The 23,304-nt window shown below is 42.0% G+C and overlaps 1 protein-coding gene across 2 annotated transcripts in view; it reads right to left on the bottom strand.

Annotated features, from left to right (window-relative positions):
- Nucleotides 1–23,304, bottom strand: part of DOCK2 (dedicator of cytokinesis 2) — a 409,609-nt gene that overhangs the window by 253,238 nt on the left and 133,067 nt on the right. For both annotated transcript variants that reach the window (XM_019945662.2, XM_033853554.2), the window contains exon 26: nucleotides 3,182–3,330. In XM_019945662.2, coding sequence (XP_019801221.1) covers nucleotides 3,182–3,330 — 149 coding nt within the window. The remainder of the gene's footprint in view (nucleotides 1–3,181; nucleotides 3,331–23,304) is intronic.

Here is a 23,304-nt window from a genome sequence, read left to right as displayed (position 1 = left end):
ATCAGGGGACTTCCCTGGTGGTCCCGAGGGTAAGACTCTGTGCTCCCAATACAGGGGGCCCGGGTTAGATCTCTAGTTGGGGAACTAGATCCCACACGCATGCCGCAACTAAGAGTCCTCATGCCACAACTAAGAGGCCCACATGCTGCAACAAATATCCCACGTGCCGCAGATAAGACCCGGTGTAGCCTAAATAAATAAATATTTTTTAAAATATAAATACATAAATAAATAAATGATCAGGCCCCATCCTCCAAACCTAATGATCGGAAACCTGTTTTAACAGCTCCTCCAGGTCACTGGGATGTACTATCATGTTTAAGACCTTTTGCACTAGAACTGTGGTCCTCCACCCTGGCTGCCTATTATCATCACCTGGTGAACATGTTATTGCGATGCCCTGGCCAACCCCAGGCAACTAAATCACAACCACTAGGACTGGAACTTAGCAACAGCTACTTTTAAAAAGGCTCCTTGGGTGATGTAATGTGTAGGCAGAGTTGACAGTTGCCATATACTAGAATAAGAGAGATTTAGATTAGACACTTTGCAACTTCTGATTTCTGGTTTAACTCAAAGTTATAGTGGTTGCTGAATGAATCTTCTTCGCGAAAGAAAAAGCTTTTGAGAAGAGGAGAGATTTCCATCTTCATGAGCTGGAGAAGTTAGATGTGAAGCTCACACACTGTACCAACATTGTACCAAACCCAACGGTAATAACAGTATTTAACAACTCATCAGCAAAGACAGTTGCTCATCCTGGGAAAGAGGCGGGCTAGTCCCCACGTTCAGAAGTCACTATAAAAGCAGTGCGCTCGGAGGCAGTGAGGAGTGACACCGCACCACCCACACGCCTCAAGTCCAGCTGCCACAATCCACCAAGGGGAGCTCAGAGCCTTGGCTTCTTGGCTTTGAAGTCCCAAGTATTCAGGGTGTGTGAGAGAGCAGCCTCTTCTCACCAGTGTCTGGTGTCACCCAATGTGCAAAGTGATGACAACCTGCCAGCATAGAATTCTAGGGGGCCACTCCCATGGGACAGGCAGAGCCTAGCATCGCTGCTTAACAAATAAACTGTGTACTGGGGCCATCCCTCTACCCAAATTAGGAAATTGGCAGAACACATTATAAGTCTGTTCCTCAAACCAGGGTCCACTAGTGTAGTCCCAAGCATCTAGGATTTTTTTCCCCATGAAAACGGACGTGAACACTACTAAAATGTAAGAAACACTAAATTCTTTTCAACAAGAAGAGGCAACATTCTTTGGGAAGTTTCTGGAGAAATAATAGGCCAACCATCATGTTTTTACACTGTGAGAGTAAGATCAAACATTCCCTTAAATTTTTTTTAAAGATAGAATAACAAAGAGTGGAACCAGTTCAATAGCTGGCTAGTGAACATGCTTATGAAAATAACACCATCACCATGACATTCTCACAGAGTGAATTTTAGATATCCAAGCTTTGGGGCATTATACTCCCTCTCCCCCAAAAAAGGATGAGGATAGGAAAAAATGAGAGGGAAAAGGCCATGCTTTTATATCCCCAGTGCCTACGATTATGCAGACTTTGGAGTTGGACCAACCTGGGTTTCGATTTTCACCCTACAATTTATTTGCTGTTTGGCCTTGAACTTTTAAGTCTGTGAATTTCAGGTTTTCATCTATAAAATGGGAATGGTAATCCTTAGCAGTGATCAGGGTGAGCAGAAAGAAGGCTTGGATTGCATTTAACACAATGTCTAGAAAACAGCAAATTAAGTAGCAGTTGTGATCATTAACTATTCACTCTTGAACACCCAGCTGAAGCTTCACTTCTCTTGTGAAGGCTTCCTTGACAAAAATGCTTACACACACACACACACACACACACACACACACACACACACACACACACAGTCTTTTTGTAGTTCCAGTATCCCTAGTATGCATCTAGATTTTAGTCATTATATTATATTGCAATTGCTTATTTATATGTTTATAAGTATTTTCTTAAGAAAAAATACATGCCTTTGTGTACCCAATGCCTGGCACATACTTGGTACATCATATGTACAAATCAATGAATGAATGAACAAATGAAGCTAGCTATGTATCTCACTTACCTAGAAATGAGATAAGAAAAAATTAGGATGGTAAGAGTGGAAAGGACAAGACAGGAGAGAGACATACAGGGAAACTGATAATAATGGTTGACTGTGGGATATGAGCAGGAAAAAAAATATTGTTTTGCAGAGTTTTCTAATACAGTCAATCATAGACACCGTTCATCCAGAAAGCCCTTCTCTGAGGATTTTCTAGGGAGGAGAGGGGATGGAGAGAATGGTCACACAAATACTTAGATTTATTGGTTGTTTGGGTCTACCCAGTCCTCTGAAACCAGCCCACATAAGGACAGATATTCCTGGACATTATTCAAGGACAAGGTAAGGCTGCAAAAGGAACCTGAGTCAAATCAAGAACGTTTATCTCTGTCTTCCAAGTCTCAAGAATTGTAGTCCTGTGTTTAATCACTGCCTCTCAGTCTTTACCATTATCACCACTCCGTCTCCCTCATTATCTTCTGCAGACTCTGCCCTTTGGAAGCCCTCTACTTACTCCCACTGAGACTTTCCTTTTGGTCTCATTCCTACCTAATCTCTGAATGATGTTGACCAATATTACGTTGGCTTCACTGCCACAGCCATCTCTCTATCATCACTTAACGCCTCAACCTATCTCAAGGGTCTAGGCATGAGCAGTCTGCTCATCCAGAAAGAGTCTTAACCGTTTCACCACTGCAGGAGGTAACTGGAGAAACAAAACCAAGGAAAATCAGCCAAGAAAGCAGGTAAGTGGGGTCTTCTTGGCTATGTAGACATAGAAAAACTTTCCTACCCTCATCCCTGCAAACCAGGGCTTTAGTAAATGGACAGGCAATCTAAAAAGTCTGCAGTATGTCCATACCTACACCCTGAGAAAGCCTGTCCAACAAGAAATATGGTGACAAAATGCTACATGCTTAACTCTAGTCCCCAAGCTGTCTTTCACAGCCAGGGAATTAGTCACTGGAAAAGTAGGCCCATTGAGAAAGCCATTGACTTTTGATCTTTAGACTTCGAATGCTATTCATCAGCATCAATATTTTAGAACTTAACTCAGCCCTAGTCTGAGTCCAGGACGTCTACAACATCACGATGACTCACCGCATCCTGACAGCTGAGGACCTCCAAAATGCTGTTGAGTAACTCGACACAGTACTTCTTCTCCTGGACCTGGTGCTGCATCTCATCCTTCTGCTCCAGCAGCTCCTTCAGTTCCTTGGTGATGACAGGAAGCAAGATGTCCCGGCATTCTGGAATGAAGGCAGTTCAGAGGCATCTGAGCTTCCTCGTTTTTTAGCTTCTTTTCTTTATTTTTTAGATAACATTTCATTAAATAAATAATTCATGAATATCTTCTTCTTGTAAAAAATGCAAATATTAAAAATTAGGTTAAGGGTCTTCCCTGGTGGTGCAGTGGTTAAGAGTCCACCTGCCAATGCAGGGGACACGGGTTCAAGCCCTGGGCCGGGAAGATCCCACATGCCGCAGAGCAACTAAGCCCGTGCACCACAACGACTGAGCCCGCGCTCTAGAGCCCGTGAGCCACAACTACTGAGCCCATGTGCCACAACTGCTGAGGTCCGCACGCCTAGAGCCCGCGCTCTAGAGCCCGTGAGCCACAACTACTGAGCCCATGTGCCACAACTGCTGAGGCCCGCACGCCTAGAGCCCGTGCTCCGCAACAAGAGAAGCCACCGCAATGAGAAGCCCGCGCACCACAACCAAGAGTAGCCCCCACTTGCCACAACTAGAGAAAGCCCACGCGCAGCAACAAAGACCCAGTGCAGCCAAAAATAAATAAGTTTTTTTAAAAATTAGGGTAAGATTTCCTTAGAACATTATTCACAGTTCTGGCCCCTCCCACAACCCCTACTCCCTAGAGGCAACCAACCAGTTATTCTATTCTATATAGATGTATGTGTATGTGCATATAAAAATGTATGTATGTGTGTTTGTATACCAGTATAAAATATGTAGTATCATTTTGATTTGGCTTTTCATTTAAGTAAAACATATCGCACTGTGATGATCATCTTTCAAGATCTTCTTATATGTTTTACATATGTACGTTATCAGTACAAGAACATTTAGTGTCATTTTGGTTTTGTTGCCTTTTTATAAAAGGGGACTATACTGCACATACTGTTCTGTACCTTGATTGTTTTCATTCACCGATATTTTTTGGAGCACCTTCTATGTTATTACATAGAAGGATCAATGTTAATTATTTATAGCTGTTTTATAGTATTCTCTATTATGGACATGTTTGTTCATTTAGTCATACCCCTATTGATGGACATTTTTCACTGGCATAAACAGTACAAAAATGAACAACTTTTCACTTGCACCCTTATACACCATGACTTTCATTTTAAATAAATTAAAACCTTTGCAAAGATGGGTAACTCTCTTGGCTTTGCTGTCTCAGGAAATACCCGGAAGTTTCTGAAATCCTACACAGCATTCTTTCTATATTTCTATTAAAAATGGCAAACCTTGAGAGATCAAAAACATCCCCCCAAATTTCAAGCCATCCCTACCTAGATGCTTCTACAGCTGACATGTGAATCATATATGCCAATTTTATTTTAATTCAATACAACAAGTAGGTGCTGAACATCTTTGATGTGGAAGGCACTGTATTTCTGGAAGTACAGAGATAATATATGGTTCTCACCCAGTAGATATTTAAAATACGACAGAGGTGATCAGCAACAGAACAAAGGGCAACGGCAGAAGACAGAATAAGATACCGGTGGGAAGAATCAGACATCAGCTCTTGTTCTGTCAGCCTAGCATCTATACCTGCTCTGGCACAGCACCCTGGTTTCACCCTGGTGAGCCACCCTGCTATGGGATATAAACCTAGGGATACTGTCATAAGGCTCCCTGCCCTCCTCTGGACCAGGGTTGGGTACCTGACCCTAATTAGGATAACCTCTTGATCTGCACCTTAAGGGAACTTTAATAACAGTTACTGCTGACATTGCTAACATATTGAGCGCTTACAATGTGCCAGGCACTGTTTGAAGTTTCTTGCATGAACTACTTCAATCTTCCCAATGAGTCTAGGAGGTAGATACTGTTATTTCTCCCGTTTTGCTGATGAGGAAACAAAGGGACATGCCCAAGTGTACAGAGCTAGTAAGTGGTGGATCCAGTCTGACTGCAGAGCCTGTGCTCATCATCACTAGACAAAGGGTAGTATCTTTCCTGGAGCTCATCTGTCTGCACAGAAGTGCCCTGGGGAGGCTCGCTGCTTCCTCTCTCAGGGCTATTCTGAATCTCCCCTCTCTGAAGACTGGTTCCCCAGCTTTTCCTCTGATTCTTAAACTGCTCCCTATCATCCAAATACATTTATTTTCGGTTAAATTTATCAGACTAGGTGTATGTCACTCACAACCAAAGAATTCAGACTTGTAGAGTCATAAAATACCATGAGGGCTTCAGAAGAGAGAAATGATCTATGGTTGGAAGGTTCATAGAAGACTTTATAGGCTCTGATAGAATTGCGTCCCTTGTCTCAGAGCACTAATGTCAGTTTGTAATTAAATTCTAATTAGTATAATTAATGTCCATTCATCCAACCAAAGTGTAAGCTTCATGACAGCCAGACTAAATCTCAGATGCCCAACACAGTACCTGGATCATGGTAGCTACTCAGTAAATCTTGATGGAGTGAATGGAAGAGGTATCATTTGAGATGGTCACTGATGAGTAAATAATATTGCCATCAGGAGAGTGGGGATTTAGAGAACAGAGAGTGATTTAGAGTTCATGGACCAAGATGTAGCAACGTATACAATGGTGGAATATTACTCAGCCATAAAAAAAGAATAAAATAATGCCATTTGCAGCAACATAGATGCAAGTAGAGATTATCATACTAAGTGAAGTAAGTCAGAAAGAGAAAGACAAATACCACATGATATCACTTATATGTGGAATCTAAAATATGGCACAGATGAACCTAACTATGAAACAGAAACAGACTCACAGACATGGAGAACAGACTTGTTGTTGCCAAGGGGGAGGAGGGTGGGGGAGGGATGGGGTGGGAGTTTGGGATTAGCAGAGGTAAACAATTATATATAGGATGGATAAACAACAAGGCCTTACTGTACAGCCCAGGAAACTATATTCAATATCTTGTGATACACCATAATAGAAAAGAATATATTAAAAATAGAATGTATATATGTGTATAACTGAGTCGCTCTGCTGTACAGCAGAAATGAACACAACATTGTAAATCAACTACACTTCAATAATAAAATAAAATAAAATAAAATTTTAATAAAAATAAAAATAGAGTACATGGACCTGGGTAAGTAGAATAGTCTCTTGGAAGTAGAATAACAGGAGATAACATTGAAAAGGAAAATTCTTAAATGCAATGGGTGGTGTAAGATTATAGTTCTATGGAAACAGAAAATTACAGGCAACAAAAATTTTGATTCAGCTTTGCTTAATGTTATAGATGGAATCATGGGCCACGGATTAATGGTACTTTGTTTGGACTCAAGAAATGGTTGGCCTAAGGACTTCTGAGAATACAAGGTGCTGAGTTAGCCATTACCCTTTGTTCAGAGAGAGAAGAAAAAAGACTGGATAATATTTACATACCAATTACCATAACATTTAAGTTAAATCTATACTTAGTCCGTTGAAATTTTGTCCAGGTCTGTTTATTAAAAGGGGTAAAGAAATTTCCTGCAAATTTCGTGCAGAAGTTTGTTTTAAAAGTTATCTTCTAAAAGATGTTAACTTGTAACTTTGAAACTTTTTGTTTGTTAGAGGAAACTGTGTGTGTAAAAATGCTTGTTGTAGGAAAAACTAGGTGAGTTCATTTGAAGTTGTAAACTCTTTGTCTTTGGGAGATGAATGACCTCACCAACTTCATGAAACTTAACTCCCTTCACTGATGTTGTCATAATTAAACCCCATCAGAAGATAAGAACTGTGCCTTCACTTAAGTTAGGTAAGAATTGTAAAGTCTTCCTCTCTGAAAAGTTAATTTTTGCTAGTAAAATAAAAAAGATTCTAATAAAGGAAATTTAAAACACAACAAAAATCTTGTTCTTCCATAGTTCTCTGGGCAAAGGGAGTCTTCAAAAGATGTTTTTTTAAGGGGATTCATGTCATTGTAGCATGTAGGGCAGCTGCAGGAAGAAAAGACCAAAGAGCAGACAGAGACCAGTGTATATGCCACTGCAGTAGTCCAGGTGATGGCAAATGAGAATAAAAGTACTGGGTTCTACCCCGCTAGACTCCTAGCCTCTGATACAACATTCTTGTTCTCTGTTGAAGCTAAAGATTTGATAAGACCTTAAAGAAAGTTGGTCTTGTGTTTAAAGCATAGTAAGACAATGTTTTAAAGCCTAGAGCAATAGGCTTTTGCGATCCAAGATTAAAAATCACTTAAAACCTCTCCATCTGTAAATGGGATCACCAGGACCTGCAGAGAGGAGGTGTGTAAAGGTAGACAAAGGGTTAATCTACTGAGGCAGTTAATTAACTCATTCATTCATTTAGTCAGTCCATCTACTACATTTATTGAAGGCTCCCTAAGTGCCAGTCACTATTCTGGGATGGGAAGGAATGTAACCAGGGGTTGCTTGCCCATCACAGCAGCAGAGCCAACAGAGATAAGAGGCAGACTTAAGTAGACAAGAAAAACCCTGGTGCCTCTACCTCCTGGGAGTGGCAACCTGTCAGTGGCCATATAACAGAGCTATAGAATAGTAAAGGCCAGGTTTTTCCTAAACAGCTCATTCTGTTGGTATTCTAGTTGAGATACTTCAGTTAGATCTTATTACAAAGACGTGGGTGCAAGGGAAAAGGCCTGTTGGAAGATTTTAGATATTAATGAAGATCTCCTTGAGAAGTCACCGGACTTTACATTCTACTTAAAATTGAGCTAAATTAGTAGATTCTCATGGAAAAGTCTAATAGTGAGTTCTCCATCCCTAGAAATATTTAAGCAGTAGGTAGCTGTCTCTGGGCAGGGATAATGAAGAGGTATTCAAAGTATCAGATGAAGGGTTAAACGGAATGATTATTAAATCCCCATCCAAAACTCTATGATCCATAAAACAGAGGTCCAAAGGAAGTGGCAGGAGGAAGGATGTATTTGCTAGGTGGAAAGACAGTGGACATGTCTGCATTGTTTACAGACCACTGAGGTCGTGGGAGCTACAGACCAGGCCGCAGCAGAAGCCGTGGTTTATCAATCTGAAAGTCACCGACTTTACAGGTGATCAAAACCAGCATCCCCACAGGACGAGGGCTCTTCGTGCTGAGTCAGAGGGATTTGAGCTGAGGAAGCCATTAATAACACAGCCTGTTTTGCAGAAAGTACTTTGTCTTCTCATTAACCATGATTTCTCAGAAACGTCTGGCTCCTCTGTTTTGAAATGAAATAATTTTTCTCATTTGTAATTGGAGCTGTGAAATTACATTAGTCTGTAAAGCTTCAGGAAGCAGCATTTCTAAACTGTGGCTTGAATGTCAAGCAAACAAACAGAAATGGTTAAAAGATAAATATTGCAGAGCCTTAAATCAATCTTTATAGGTAGAGGCAATGAGCGTGAGAGACCTGCAAACAGAGTCTGGGTAACTGAGCCCCACAGAGCCTGGAGATCGGCCAACAAGTGATGACAAGTCCAAACCGTAATTCAGACCAGGAACTTAGGAACCCGCAGAGCTACTCAACTCTGTGTTTCCATAGAAAGGAGTTTTCTTCTGTCAAAGCGACCTGCAGAGAGGAAAATGCAGTGTTTCCGGGCTCTGGAGTCTTCCTTTTCAGAGAAACCTTTATCCTATGGCAGAAGATGCCACTGCCTGGATTCACAGCTCTCTTGAAGTGTGATATGCTTTTGAAATAATTTCACGACTCAGGTATACTTCAAATAAGATGGTCCTTTTCGTCACCTCCTTCTCCCCAGTATCAGCTCCATGGAAAGATCAAAATGTATCCTTTGTCCACTTTGGAAAACCACCTTGAGGTGCATCAGGCCACAGATATATCTGTGATCTCAGCCACAACTGCAGCCCCAGAGGAAAACACTCCTAAGAACTACATCTGAACTTGCTGTCTTCCCCACAAACCTGCTCCTTCTTTGCTCACTCTGAGCAAAGACACCCTCGGGCACACAGTCAGCCAAGCAGACTTGATTTCTCCCTCTCTCTATCCCTAACATCTTCTCCATCAGGAAGTCAAACCCATCTCACCCCCAAGCCAACTTCCTGCATCCTCTGTTCCAAGTTTCCCAAACTGATCTCCCACTTCCAATCTCAGCAGCAGGAAATTTCCCCAAACCCAAACCTGACCACGGGACTTCCCTCCTTGAAGGGCTTCAGTAGTCTCCCAGGGGTGAGTTTGACCGCTGCTCTGGCATAGCTGAAGGTCCTTAGTGGGCAGGCCCTTCCTTACCTCTCCACCCTCCACCTCCTGCATCACTCCACCATAGCCTCTCCTCTCCTGCTTCTGAGTTTTTGCATGCTATTTTCTTTGCCCAGAATGTACTTATCCCACCCATCTTCACCTGACTAACTCCTCCCTGCCTCCTAGGTCTTACCTTAGTTGCCAAATCCCCTAGGACAATGTTCCTGACACCCCAACTCTGACTTGGGTGACCCTGTTCTGTGCTCCTGTAGTATCCAGACTAGAATTTCATCTTCCCATTTCCCACATTACGTGGCTATCATCTATGTAACAGGACGAACAGTAAGGTTCTCATCAACATCCCAGAAATGAAGCTGAGGTCGAAAGCTGAGGACAAAAGGTGTAACTGCTCCACATTCTAAATCCAAACCGTCTCCAGTAGCTGGTGTACACCATCATCCCCCATGGTTTTTTGAGAGGTACCAGTTCAGTACCAGTCCTACAGTAATCTGCATGCACCTCATCCCAGAACTGAGGGAGGGTCTGCAGAGGACTCTGGATACAAAGCAATGCCCATAGAAAGAAGGCATTGCCTCTCCTCCCTGGAGCTGAGGTGAAGGGAGGTAGAGACAAAAGAATCACTCATGAAACATATGAAGACGAGACTGGCACCTTATGGCCCCACTAGGGAAATGTCTGCTGATCTTCCATCCCAGGTACATCCTGGCTCCACCAGCAGAACTCAGACACTTGAGAACATTTGGGAATCCCTCTCTAACTGTGGGGAGAAAGGTTAAACCCACAAGGTGTGTGTGTCAGGGCCTCAGTCATGTCCTCAGTGTGGTTACCCCATTTCTAAGCCTGCCTGTGGCAGCCTTCGCTTGGAATTTCACTCCACTCACAGCCAGCCCTTTACGTTATCACCAGCATGGGTTAATGGACTCCTCAATCTTGTTCGATTTTTCACAGGCTTTAAAGTGAAAGTCGTTCTGCTTTGGTCAAGTTCCTATTGACTGAAAGGCGAATTCAGCTCCGCGCAACCCTCCTGGAGGAGAGCGAGGAACTTGTGATGGCCAAGGTTTGCCCTGCTCTCCCACACTGCCCACCCCCAGCCTTTTGGCAAGCAGGGAAGACCCCTAATTGAAACCCAACATTCTCCCCAGGCAAAGCTGAGCAGGGCCAGCGCTGCTCTGCTCGGCCGCTTTCCTTCTGTTTGGTAGGGGGAGCATCTGCAGATGCCAGAGGCCACTTGGTTCCATCAGCTAGCCACGAAGGAGGACCGCCACACACAGCTCTAATCTGATAGCAGTTTGTTCTCACAACCGCCTTCCTCCAGCCAGCGCCTCATGAAGGAAAGTAATTCCACCCACTGGGAAATCAGTAACTACCCACAAACCTCATACTCCAGATCAGGTTACAAGCCTTTTACAACCCTACCACTGTTGTGCCCCCGCGCATTCTTCAGCAGCTCCTCGTGACTCACTCTCCTTACCTTCCCAGAAACACGCCTAAGTACAATGTCAGAATCACTCCTCACTCCCCCTCCAGCCTGCCTCAGCCATGACATACATCTCCACTTTACGAACCCTGAGGGCCAGAATATGTCTCCCCAGCTCAACAAACATAGCCTATTTAGAGATTTCAGAACTCAGCAACTGCAAACTTTCTCTCCAGGTATCTTACAGGGGTGAAAATATAATTAGGCAGTAAATCCTAAAGAAGAAACATACGTTCAGAACTTTATACTAGATACCCACTTAAAGTCCAAACCGAGCTATTGCTTTTGCCATATATCCTTTATATTTAACACAAAGCATGATATTGCACTAAACCTACAAGCGAACCCCTCTAACAAGTTAGTGTTTGCCATTCAGAAGCATAGTGATGGCAGGAAGAGTAGACTGATGTATAATTGTTGGAATTTACACAGTGATGGGAGTGTGGTTATGTCCAAAAATGTCACACTGGTTATAAATATAATTTGTAAGCTCTGATAGTCTATATGCATATATTTATATCCTTAAACATATATAGACATAATTATTGTAACAGGCACTATTCTCATGGATATCCTGTTCTAGTGGGATATCAGAAACAATTTAAGAAGATAATAATTGTCTTAGGTTGGATCTTCCAGAAGCAAACTCTGAGATGAGGTTTGGGTGAAGGTGTATTAAATAAGGAGGTGTTCCAGAAAACACTGGAAGGGGAGTAGGGAAGTGGGACCATGAAGGGAAGGAGACCAGGTAGCCTTCAAGTCTCACAGAAGGGGAGCTCTGGGGACAGTGTGGGCCACAGGGGTGAAGCAGCTGGAGTATTTAGACCTTGGGGATGGGTGGTCCCGGGCACTTCAGGTGCTCTCAGTGTCCAGGCAAAGCAGGCCCTGCTGCCTGAGGGCAGCCAGAGAAGGCAGGGGCTGGCTATTGGGAGAGAGAGTCCTCCTGGAGCTCTTGTACACAAAAATGATCACGATTACAGGAGACATGGGAAGAGTGCTGAAAGTTGATGCTATTACAACAAATGCCAATAGCTCCCAGCAAGACAATTAACTGGGTAACCTGGGAAAGAGAGTCTGGAGGTGCAGGGAAGACTGTTCCATGTGGGGCAGTTAAGAAGGCTTCTGAGACGGAGAACTGGAGCTGAGACCTGAGGGTGAGAAGGGAACAGCCTAGAAAGATCTCAGGGAAGGCCATTCCAAGCAGAGGAAACAGCACGTGAAGGCCCTGGGGTAGAAATTTGCTCAACATGTTGGAGGAATCACGTGGAAATAAGTGTGGCCAGATTATAGGAAATGGGAAGCATAATATGAGAGTTTGGCTGGGGCCAGGTCTCATCAGGCCCTGTGGCCCATGGTAAGGAGTTTGATTACTGGGTGGAGATAAAGATGTTTTGTTTTTGTATTTTTAATAGAGGGTAGGGGGTGGGCCTAGAGAGGAAGGTAGGAGAAGACTGAGGAGGCTTTTCATAGAGGGGAAAAAGAAGTCTAATGGTTATTGAGCCCTTACTCTCTACCAGGCAGTCTCTCTTTGAAGAAGTCTATCATTGTACCTATTTTATGGATGAGGAAACTAAAACTCAGAGAGATTCAGTAACTCACCTAAGATTACACAGCTAGTAAGTGGCAGAGCTGGGATTTAAACATAGAAAATGTGATCTCAGAGCCCATTTTCACATCTACTAAACTATCCTGCCTCCTTACTATAACAGTGAAGGGGAAAGGAGATAAAAACTTGATTAGTTTGTAGCAGGAGAGACAAAGGAAAATGGACAGACTTGGGTTACAGTTCAGAGGCAGAATCGAACTTGCTGATGGGTTTAAATGTGCTATATAGATGTGTAAGCATATGCATTTTGAATGCTGGAGAGAATAACAGACTCATTTTAGGGTTTATCAAGTTAGGATCTAATCATGAAGCCCATTTCACTGCCTCAACTAGCAAGTAATGAAAAGACTCCCATCAACATTTCTCTGATAGCGTGAAGTGGCTGCCGAGATGGCCCATTATCATACCTCTGCAAGCTCTTCGGGCATAATCAGTGTGTCCGATATTATATTATATATGACACATAATCAGTGTGTCCTGACAGGTGCTTCCACTTTCGGTTACCCCTCTGCACTTTCCAGGATCACTTACACCGCCACTGTGACCAACCTCCTCCCTAACCAGCACACTCATTAAACCACAGTCTAGCTCCATCGAAAGTGCTTTTAGGAATATAAAGGTGCAGATATGGCCAACTGAGCAGTGACCCAAAATTTGATTTGTTCCCTAATGCTTAGAATGATTACATTCACGATGCCACACCAGAGGAGTGTAGCTCAGCCTTAGAAGATTGTCTCATCCATCTCCTAACCCTGGCTAATGGAAGGAGAAGCCAATGAAAAGCTTGGGGCTGAACCAGCTGGCCTCTACACTGGATAATCCGGGCAGTCTTTAAAGGAGGATTCTCATCAAAGCAATGTGCTCCATTTCAAATTCATGCAAGAGGAGAAATGAGTCAAGGTAGCTTTTTGACTGGCAGGAGCTGGGTCTTACATCCTTTGCCCCCATTTTGTTCCAATTCAGTGACATCTGAAATTCAAATCCATTTATAAGCACTTAGGATACCTATTATAACAGTAAGTACCACCCACACCCTTCCAGAGCATATCATCCTTGACCCCACTGCCTTTCTTTTGTACTATGCTACACAGATCCTTTAATCCCTTCACCCCAGCCCCTGTCTCCTCTGGAGACTCACATGATTCCCTGGCTCCATGAATTTCAATCTTTACTTAACCAGTCTTTCTGAGCTAATCTGTGGTCACATACTCAAACAGGGTTTTCTCAGCAGTAGGAGTCAAATTTTAATAAAGGGTAGAAACCATTTGTCTAGAAATCCATTGAGAATGAAAGGGAGTGGCTGAGTGGAATACCAAGTATGAGAGCTAGGTAACATATGTTGAACTCCTGCTGGGTTCTGGGCACCATATTGGGAAACTACTTAACCCTTACCAAAATCTGTTCTGTATATGGCATTGTCCCCATTTTACAGATGAGAAGATAGGAACTCTAAGCAGCTTGCTCAGGGTAGGGTCAGTTAGCTAGTGTGACTCCAACAGAGGCAAGATTTCACGGTAGACTCCAATGCCAGCACTGTTCCAACTTCACTCACAGGCTCATGAGTACAAACAATTATTCCCAACTTCGAGATTCTGCAAACTGAAGGCAGCCACCCTTTGAATTTGTTAGCTCCCTTAAGCTAGCCTTAAGTAGGAATTCCAAGACCCTGGCTGGTTGGTTTGTTTAATGGTTGGTTGTTTTGTATGTTTTAGTGAAGGTTACAGTACCAGGGGAATAAAACCAACAAATCGCAGTCTTAGAATCATAGATTTAAATAATGATGAACATTCATCAACTCGGTGATTTAGTCATCAGTTTAGTCACTCACTTCTTTCACTTTTTAAAATTCAACCAACCATTTATTCAACTCCAATTGGTTAAATAACCTGAGCTTACCCATCTCACTGCAGTTGGCTAGCAGATAGCAATCATGACCTTCAAACCTCTCACTCCCTGTTTCCCAGAAGACAGTGAGAGCGTGGGGTGAGACACCTAATCTCCATCAGGTCATGTCTCCTGCAGCTCATAGCACAATGTCTGTCACACGGTAGGATCCTAGGAAGTGTTAGATGAGTGAACGAGTCTTTGCTGATTTCAGAGACAGAGAGAGCCCTGTCTGCCTACACCGAGGGCAACTCTCAGAATCAGAAACCTATCTGGTGTTGGGTTATTTCACTATTCATTATCCTGTGCTGTCCTTGAAGAAATCAGACGGCAGCAGCTAGGGGCTGGAAGAAGGGTGTTCAGGAGGAGAACTGCACGTGTGTTTCTTCACCTTCACCACTTCCCCTGAGCAGCTGTTCTTGTAACATCTTTCCATCCTTGGCTTCATCTGATCCCAAAGGCAGTTATGGAGAAGTGGGCAGAACTCTGGATTGAGGGTCCAGAGACCTAGGTCTGAATCCCCAACTTACTACTGCCAGGATGCGTGATGTCAAATATGTCACTTTACCTCTCTTCCTCCAAAAATGGGGATTAAAATGCCCATAAGAGGATCCAAATAAAACATACAAATTCAGTTGTAGTTATAGGCATACCTCAGAGATATTGCAGGTTCGGCTTCAGACCACCACAATAAAGTGAAATACCACAATAAAACCAGTCACATAAATTGTTTTGGTTTCCCAGTGCATATAAAAGTTATGTTTACACTATATTGTAGTCTATTAAGTGTGCAGTAGCATTATGTCTAAAAAAATACATACCTTCGTTTTTAAATGCTTTACTGGTAAAAAAATAAAATAAAATAAATGCTTACCATCATCTGACAACACAAGGTTGCCATAAACCTCCAATTTGTAAAAAAAAAAAAAAAAAAAAATGTGGTATCTGTGAAGTGCAATAAAATTGGATGTGCCTGTATTAAGTGTAATGAGGCATAGGGATCTGATGCTACACCTAAGAAGTTTTTGAGTCCAAAGCAGAGCACATCGAAACTCCAGCAGCTGACACGTACACTTGACAAAACACCTTGGTCCAGGCGTACTGGAATAAAAGGGACTAGAAGCTGTTATCTGCATCATTCAAACCAAGCGTCCTTTGTCTGAAATACCAAACTCCAGAGAACTGAGTTCCGAGAGGAGGGAATAAACTGAAATGATTGGGGTATACGCCTCAGATTTTCATGCTCCCTTTTGTATGTGGAGAGACTAAAAGAAGGCTCAGGCAAGCGTTCTCTGAACTTCCTTGTACATTTCTGCTTGCAACTTAGAATAATAATGCCACTTACTGGCAATCCTCAAGCTGCACACGAACAACCCTGTATCGCTGGCATCACAAAACTTACACATACCAAAAAGAACAAAAACCAACAGCAATGTTTTGGATCAATATGAGCAGCCGGCATTCCATTTCTGAGACAAGCACACACTAAAAGCCTCTCGTTTGCACTTTAAGGCCAACAGAGGGGCCCTTCATTTCAGAGAATTAAATGAGAAAATTCTCCTGGATTCAAGCATTAGCAAAATGTAAGGGCTGTGTAATTGTTTCCAATCATCATCTGATTCTCTCCTTCCCTCACCTTCCCCATAACAGCTCCAGAGGACAGGAAACTGGGGTCCCTCTCACAGCCCCACACATTTAAAATCTAGTGTTGTTTATTACAAAGGGAGAACAGACAAGTGTAACAGCTTTCAAACAAGCTGAAGAATTGGAAGCAAACTCCAAAGAGGAAGGAAAAACCATTGCTATGCCCCCCCTCCCCCTGATGCTGCCCAAATAAAAATGCAAATGGGAAAAAATTCTCCTTCTGGCCTGTTTTTCTTTTCTAGAAGCACTCAGCTAAGAAGGCAGAGAAGAGAGACAGCCTTCAGGGGGCAGGGGGTTTTGCCTGCTTCATTTCTCCATTCATGCGACAGAACCAACACGAGCCCTCCCCTGGAAGGCCCAAAGCGAAAGAGTGACTTGAGAAATGAATCACCCACTTAGGCCCAAAATTTAAATGAGAGGATCAAAGAGATCCTGTTTCGATTCTGAAGCCAATGAAGAGGAAATCGGGAAAGTGTGAGAAGGGAGAAAGTAAAGAGAATACATGTCGGTCAACAACATGTAATGAGCTTTCTGTACAGAGGGAGGACAACATATGGTCCTTACCCTTGGGGCAGTCCAAGTGTAATAAAGAAAAGAACCAGTCAACTGATGGGAACAGTATAAAAACATACGATGAAACACGTTGTGTTTCCACTATGTTCAGTCCCTGCCAATGAATCTCAGATTGCACTCCTATGAAAATGACATTAATATTTTATTTTAGGCATGACTTGTTAATATATTTATTTTTAGTTATATGTATTCCTTCCTATGCTACCTTAGTCCAAAAAGATGCAAAAAGGAGATGACACGCCAAAGTAAAAGGTAACATAAGGGATTCAATTACCCACAAAATGTAGCTCCTCACTTGTGTGATAAACTGTCCGGACAATGAAGGAGACCATCCAAGTTCTAGAGTGTATGGATCACTGAAGTAGAAGAGAACCAATTCCTCAAGAGAAACACAGCTTTTTCTGGCATTAAATTCTTTAAGAGATTTTCTGTATTTTGAGTTTCAATGTTAATGTTCTAGATTAAGTTCAGTAGTGATTAGCTGCTTTTGACATCAAGTTGTGGAATTTTAGCTCTAAAAAGAACCTGAGAAAAGCTAATGGTTTTCATTCATTTGACTGCGTTATGTGCTCACATAAAACATGAAAACAATAAATGGAGGACGACTCATGACGTGTACTTGTCCTTACGTGGCATCTTCATTTATTTTTCATCTGGACAAATGTTTATGGAGTGCCTAGCAAATGCCAAGCACTGGGGTGTATAGGACCAGGACATAAGTGGTAAAGACTGAGAGAAGTGACCAGACTCAAGGCATATGTGGGAAACAGTCAAAGGCCTTAGTGATTTATTGAAAGTGAAAAATAAGGCACAAGAAGATTTGAAGGCTAACTCCAAATGACCAGCAGAAAAATAATGGAAGAAGAGAAAGTTTTCATGAACAGAATGAATACAATTTTGGAAGTGTTGAGTTTGAGTACCTGTAAGACATTCAGATGAAGATGTCAAAGGGACAAAGGTCTGAGAATGATTTCATATAAATGTGCAAGCATGAATTCAACTATATGAAAGATACATGGTACATGACCTCCTTCCATAAAGAATTTATAATAAGCAATCACAGTGCATTTAGCAGAGAGCAGTTTATTAAAGTTTATCTGGTAATGATCATGAAGACCACAATGAAATGAAAAGAAAGGAAAAGGAGGGGAAAGAAGATACAGAAGCAAGGAAGAGGAGAAGGAAAAGCAGCTGGGGTCTGAACAGGGACTGACTGGGGATATATGAACACAGGAAGTTGGGACAAGGGAGCTTAGAGGGGCTTGGTAACATGAGAGGTTTTCGCTTGAAACCTTTAGCTCATCACAAAGACAAGGTTTAGGCGGAGTCCAAAGAGGGGTAAGCAGCCCAAACTGCCCAGGTGATCTAACCAGTATGTTTGTCAATACTGTCACTTTACCAAGTAAGGCTAATTGAATAGGAACTGGAAAGCAGGGTTTGCAGGGCACAACAGCCAACGACTATTTCTAGAGTATCTACAATGCACCTGGCTGTTGAAACTGGGATGGAAATGTAGCTAAAACCTGGTCCTTTCCCTCAAGGGCTCTCCTGCTAGAGCATCATGCACAGCCTACTGGCCCAAGATAAGGCAAAGGGATAAACTGGACTGTGAGGAGGAGGAATGGAAAGAACTGTCAGACGTTAAGGAGGCTCCATTCTCATTCTTCTGACACAATAAGTACCAGGCCCCTCGATAAGGCGGAGTACAGGATGGATGCTAAGAGCAGGAATCTCAGTTACTGTCTGTGTGACCCTGGACAAGTCACTTAATCTCTCTAAATCTCTGTGTCTTTGTCTGTAAAGTGGAGATGATAAGAGCACCTCCCTTCACAAGACTGTGAGAATGAAATAAGAATATGTGAAGCACTTAGAGCAGCAAACCTGGCCCATGGTAAGCGCCATGAAAATGGAAGCTATTATTATCATATTTTTTTAAATATCCATATGTAACTTTCTGGGTAATGGAAATATGCTATATCTTGACATGGGTGGTGGTTACACGGGTGTCTACAAATGTAAAAAAAATTCACTGAGCTGTACACTTCAGATTTGTACATTTCACTGTATGTAAGTTATACCAAAATTTAAAATATACATTGCTATCAGGTAGGTATTATTATTTTCCCTGTTTGACAGGTGTGCACAGTGAGGCTTGAGGAAGTTAAGCAAATTGCCTGAGATCCTGCACCAGGTCTCACTCTCAGGCATTCAGACTCCAGAGCCTGAGCTCTCAAAGACTGGGCTTGGGTTCCTGCGTTGGCCGAGCGTTGGTCCTCTATAGGGCTCAAGGAGCCGTTACCCAAAGATGCTGTTCCCAACTCTACATGGAGAATCTCCTGCATGAAGAGAGAGCAGCTCTTCCTTCCTCTCTCCCATTCTTTACTCCACCTTCCACACTCTTCTCATCTCAGCTCAGTTCCATTGCCTTATTAACTATTAAAACAAAAATGCCTGCCAAATCACAACCTGGCTGGTGATGAAGTGCACACATGCCAGCAGGGGGACACCCAGCAGAAGACTGGCAGTGATTAAGGACTTGAAGGGAATACACCCGAGCTCTCCAAATTCCTCTGGAGCATAAGATGTCCCACTAGGAACTGACGGGCACCCATTCTAAGTCTGCATGCAGCTCTTGCCAAGACAAAGCATCAGGCAGGGACAAGTGAGTGATCATAATTTATGAGGTGCTGTAGAAATTAATTTTGTATGTCTCCTCCATTAGCAGTGTGTCTGGACTAACTTTAATATGCAAGTTATCATGTTAATCTTTGATACTAGAAAAGAATGTGCCGTCATTAACCTTCCTAGCCCTGAATTTAGCAATGCAGTCTTTTTTTTTTTACTTTATTTTTGGCTGTGTTGGGTCTTCGTTGCTGCGCGCGGGCTTTCTCTAGTTGCGGTGAGCGGGGGCTATTCCTTGTTGAGGTGCACGGGCCCCTCATGGCAGCGGCTTCTCTTGTTGCGGAGCACAGGCTCCAGGTGCACAGGCCTCAGTAGTTGTGGCTCGTGGGCTCTAGAGCACAGGCTCAGTAGTTGTGGCACACGGATTCAGCCGCTCCGTGGCATATGGGATTCTCCTGGACCAGGGCTCAAACCCGCGTCCCCTGCAATAGCAGGCGTATTCTCAACCACTGCGCCACCAGGGAAGCCGTACAATGCAGTCTTTTTATTAGCCCTAACAGAAGCAGCATTCTTTCTTGGCATCTCAGTACCCTACCTACCTGTATGCAGCTCTACCAGGCACTTGGTAAAATCTCTGCTGATTCAGAAGCCCGTTTCTCAAACATTTGACTCTAACTGCCCATAAGTCACCAGAAGTTGACTCTGCCTTCCTTTTTTCTTTTTTATTCAGATTCCTCTCAATGAGAATAAATTCTCTGCCGAAGGAGCATTTCACAAAAAGCACATAATGGCCAGTTCTTAGAAGGAGAGGCCCACAGTATGAGGGGACATGAATGAGTTCTGTGTGATATTTATGAAGGCTAGCTCATGCCAGCCTAGCAGTGATTGGTCTTCAGAACCCCAGCATCTCTGGGTAACTAAATTATAGAAGCAGGAACTTTTGCTTCAGGGAACAGGGAAAAAAAATTAGGCAATATTGGAAGATTAGCTGTTAAAGACAATAGGAAAATCACCCAAATAGTGTAATCTAGTACATCTTTTTCTCCATGTATTCAATTCATATAGGCATATACCTATTTATAGGTAAAAGAAAGTTACCTATGCCCCCATCTGATGAATAACTTTAATATTCTTATTCCATTCATCCCATACATTCTAACCTTTAAAATGTGATAACAGTGGGAAAATCTTTGATAAATTGCATTTTGCCACTTTTTCTTTCATTCACACCCTCTCACTGAACAGCAAGGTAATCAGAAATTAGAGAACTTTTTAGATGGGGAAAACAAGGTAAGAATGAGGTCTAAAATAGAATTTTAAAATAGAGCCTAAGTAAGTCCCTGAAAAATAAAACCAGTTTCTGTTCTCAACAAATGCAATAGCATGCAGTTTATAATTTAAAATACACACAAAAATACATACATACTGAAACAAAATTGACTACTGACCCAACTTCTTGGATTGTAGGAAAGTTACCAATAATGAGACCTTCAATATATCTCTGGTATATGGGTAGTTTTTATGTTCTCCATTTTGATTTAATAATTGTTTTTCTGGCTGCTACATAAAAAAGACATGACATGAATAAGAAGGAAACTGGGATTCAGCCACATCTATCCTCAAAAGGCTTAGGGCATTCTAAAGGGCAGAATCAAATATTTTCCAAGCTTTAGTTAACCATTTCACATTTTGACAACGTGAAACCTACCCTGACCTCCTCAAAATTTGCAGCCTACACTATGGTTTACTTAATTTTTTTCATAAAGGAGATTCATTCTAATCTGCTTACATTCATTTTAAAAGAAAATTTTGCTATTTCAAATGGAAAACCACTGTCGCTTCCCATAGATGGAAGGTAAGGTAACAATCAATACCAGGAAAACAAAACACTTACATTAAATTCTAAAAGGCACTTAAAGCCGAGGTCTGTTCCTTTTGCGCTATCAAAGGAGATTAGCAGAGAAAGATTATAGACAAAATAGCAGAGGTATACAATCCTTGACATAATGAGAAAGATTGAAAAGGACTTGAGAGAGAACGAATGATCTGCTTCTGTGATATAGTACTTTAACTGTGCATAGCTAAAATTATCCTTCATGCCAAGGAAAAGAATTTTGCATGTGGTGGTACATATCACACTTTGAGAAACACAAGTAAAAAGAAAGAAACCAAAATCAGGATCTCTGGCTTCCCATCTCTGCAACTAACCCATGGTGTGATCTTGAGCAGGTCATGTCCACTCTTTGGACCAGTTTCCTCAACTGTAAAATGAGGAGGTTGTGGATTAGGCAATCTCTCCAAGGAGCCGCTCAACTCTATGTGTCTGTGTTTTGTGAAACCTTTAAACGTGTTCTAGAATATTTCTTCATCATCTAAAATATGTGGTTGTTAACTGCATTTATCCTATTATCTGAAACGCTTACCAGAAAGAAATAGCAAAGATTTGAAAAGATCAGCCACTTTGGGGCAAAAGAGCCTTTTGAAGCTGTTGCGTTGAAACAAAAATTGATACAATCGACTGCAGTGCAAGCACAACAGAAGCTGACTCTCCAGGATATATACCCGTGCACCCCTCAGCTTTAGAAGCCAGTGGGCAAAGCACTGCCTTTAAACTGGCCTTACCAACCATCATGTAATCATTTGCCTAGGTCAAGTGGTAGTGTCTGCCAAGTGAGTAAAAAAGGGCGCTGATTCAAAATACCGGCTTTACTAATGGCAGGCTGAGAGGGGAAGAAACAGATCAGTAGTCAAAAACCAGCTAAGTAACTGTAAGCTTGCTCACTAGCAAGATCTGGTGTAGTTAAGCAAGTTTTTCTCCATCTGTAAAAGAATGACTGTAACCTACTTTATAAGGTTTCCATAAGAAATTATACAAAGTTTAACTATTATCATAATTATGGCAGTACATATGTTTATCCCCTTTCTCAGTTTTTCTCCTGTCTTTATATTCTGGAAAAATCAATTTAAGCAACATTTTATTTTTAATGCTGTACTTTGGCTCCAACTCTGAGAAGATAATAGTGAAAATGAATATAATAATTATAAATAATAATTTATGAAAATAATAATTATACTTACATTAAGTTTAAGCTACCATTTAGAGAACATTATCTACCATCCAGGAACTGCACTAAGCATTATTTCATTTAATATTCACATCAATCCAATTATTATTCCCATTTTACAGATAAAGAAACCAAGAACCAAAGAAGGGATGTGACTTTTCCAAAGTCACTGATGGATACAACTCAGAGATTATGAAATTTCACAGTGTCTCTCCAGATCTCAACAAGTGTGAGTGAGGAGATCATCCAGGAAGTCTTTTTTATACATCTGGGGTCAAAGTCGAATCATAAAAAAAAAAATCAGAGATTACCAAAATCTAGTTTAATAAATTAAGAAAGGTTGAATATTCACAATTCTGAAGGTCTCTTGTGTTTCTTATGGTTTTTTAAAATAAATTTTTAGAGGTAATAAACAATAAGAAAGACTTGAACATCATCTAGCTCTCTCCTCTGAAATCCCCTGGCACTTGGCTTATGCCTCTACTGTAGAAAATTCATCCTGCATTTTAACAAGGAGTGCCTCATTTTGCAAATGAAGGCATGCTCCTTGAGGACATCACCATATTTTTGCCAACTTTGTATTTTCTAAATGGCTAGTCAATGCTTTGTTTATAGCAGAGGATCATAAACATTTGTTGAATTGGAAAAACCGTTTGAAACATTATGTCTCTTCGTTAAAGAGGTGGTCCCATCTATACTGTATGGAATTTGAGATGTCAGAGAGACAAAGATACGGGGATTGAGGTGAAAGCAAAGACATGGACTAAAGATTAAGGTTGGTGGGGCTTCCCTGGTGGCGCAGTGGTTGAGAATCTGCCTGCCAATGCAGGGGACACGGGTTCGAGCCCTGGTCTGGGAAGATCCCACATACCGTGGAGCAACTAGCCCCGTGAGCCATAATTACTGAGCCTGCGTGTCTGGAGCCTGTGCTCCGCAACAAGAGAG

This window comes from Tursiops truncatus, chromosome 3 (assembly GCF_011762595.2).
Source record: "Tursiops truncatus isolate mTurTru1 chromosome 3, mTurTru1.mat.Y, whole genome shotgun sequence".
NCBI lineage: Eukaryota > Metazoa > Chordata > Mammalia > Artiodactyla > Delphinidae > Tursiops > Tursiops truncatus.
The sequence above is the reverse complement of the archived record's forward strand: the minus strand, read 5'-3'. Positions and strand labels throughout refer to the sequence as shown.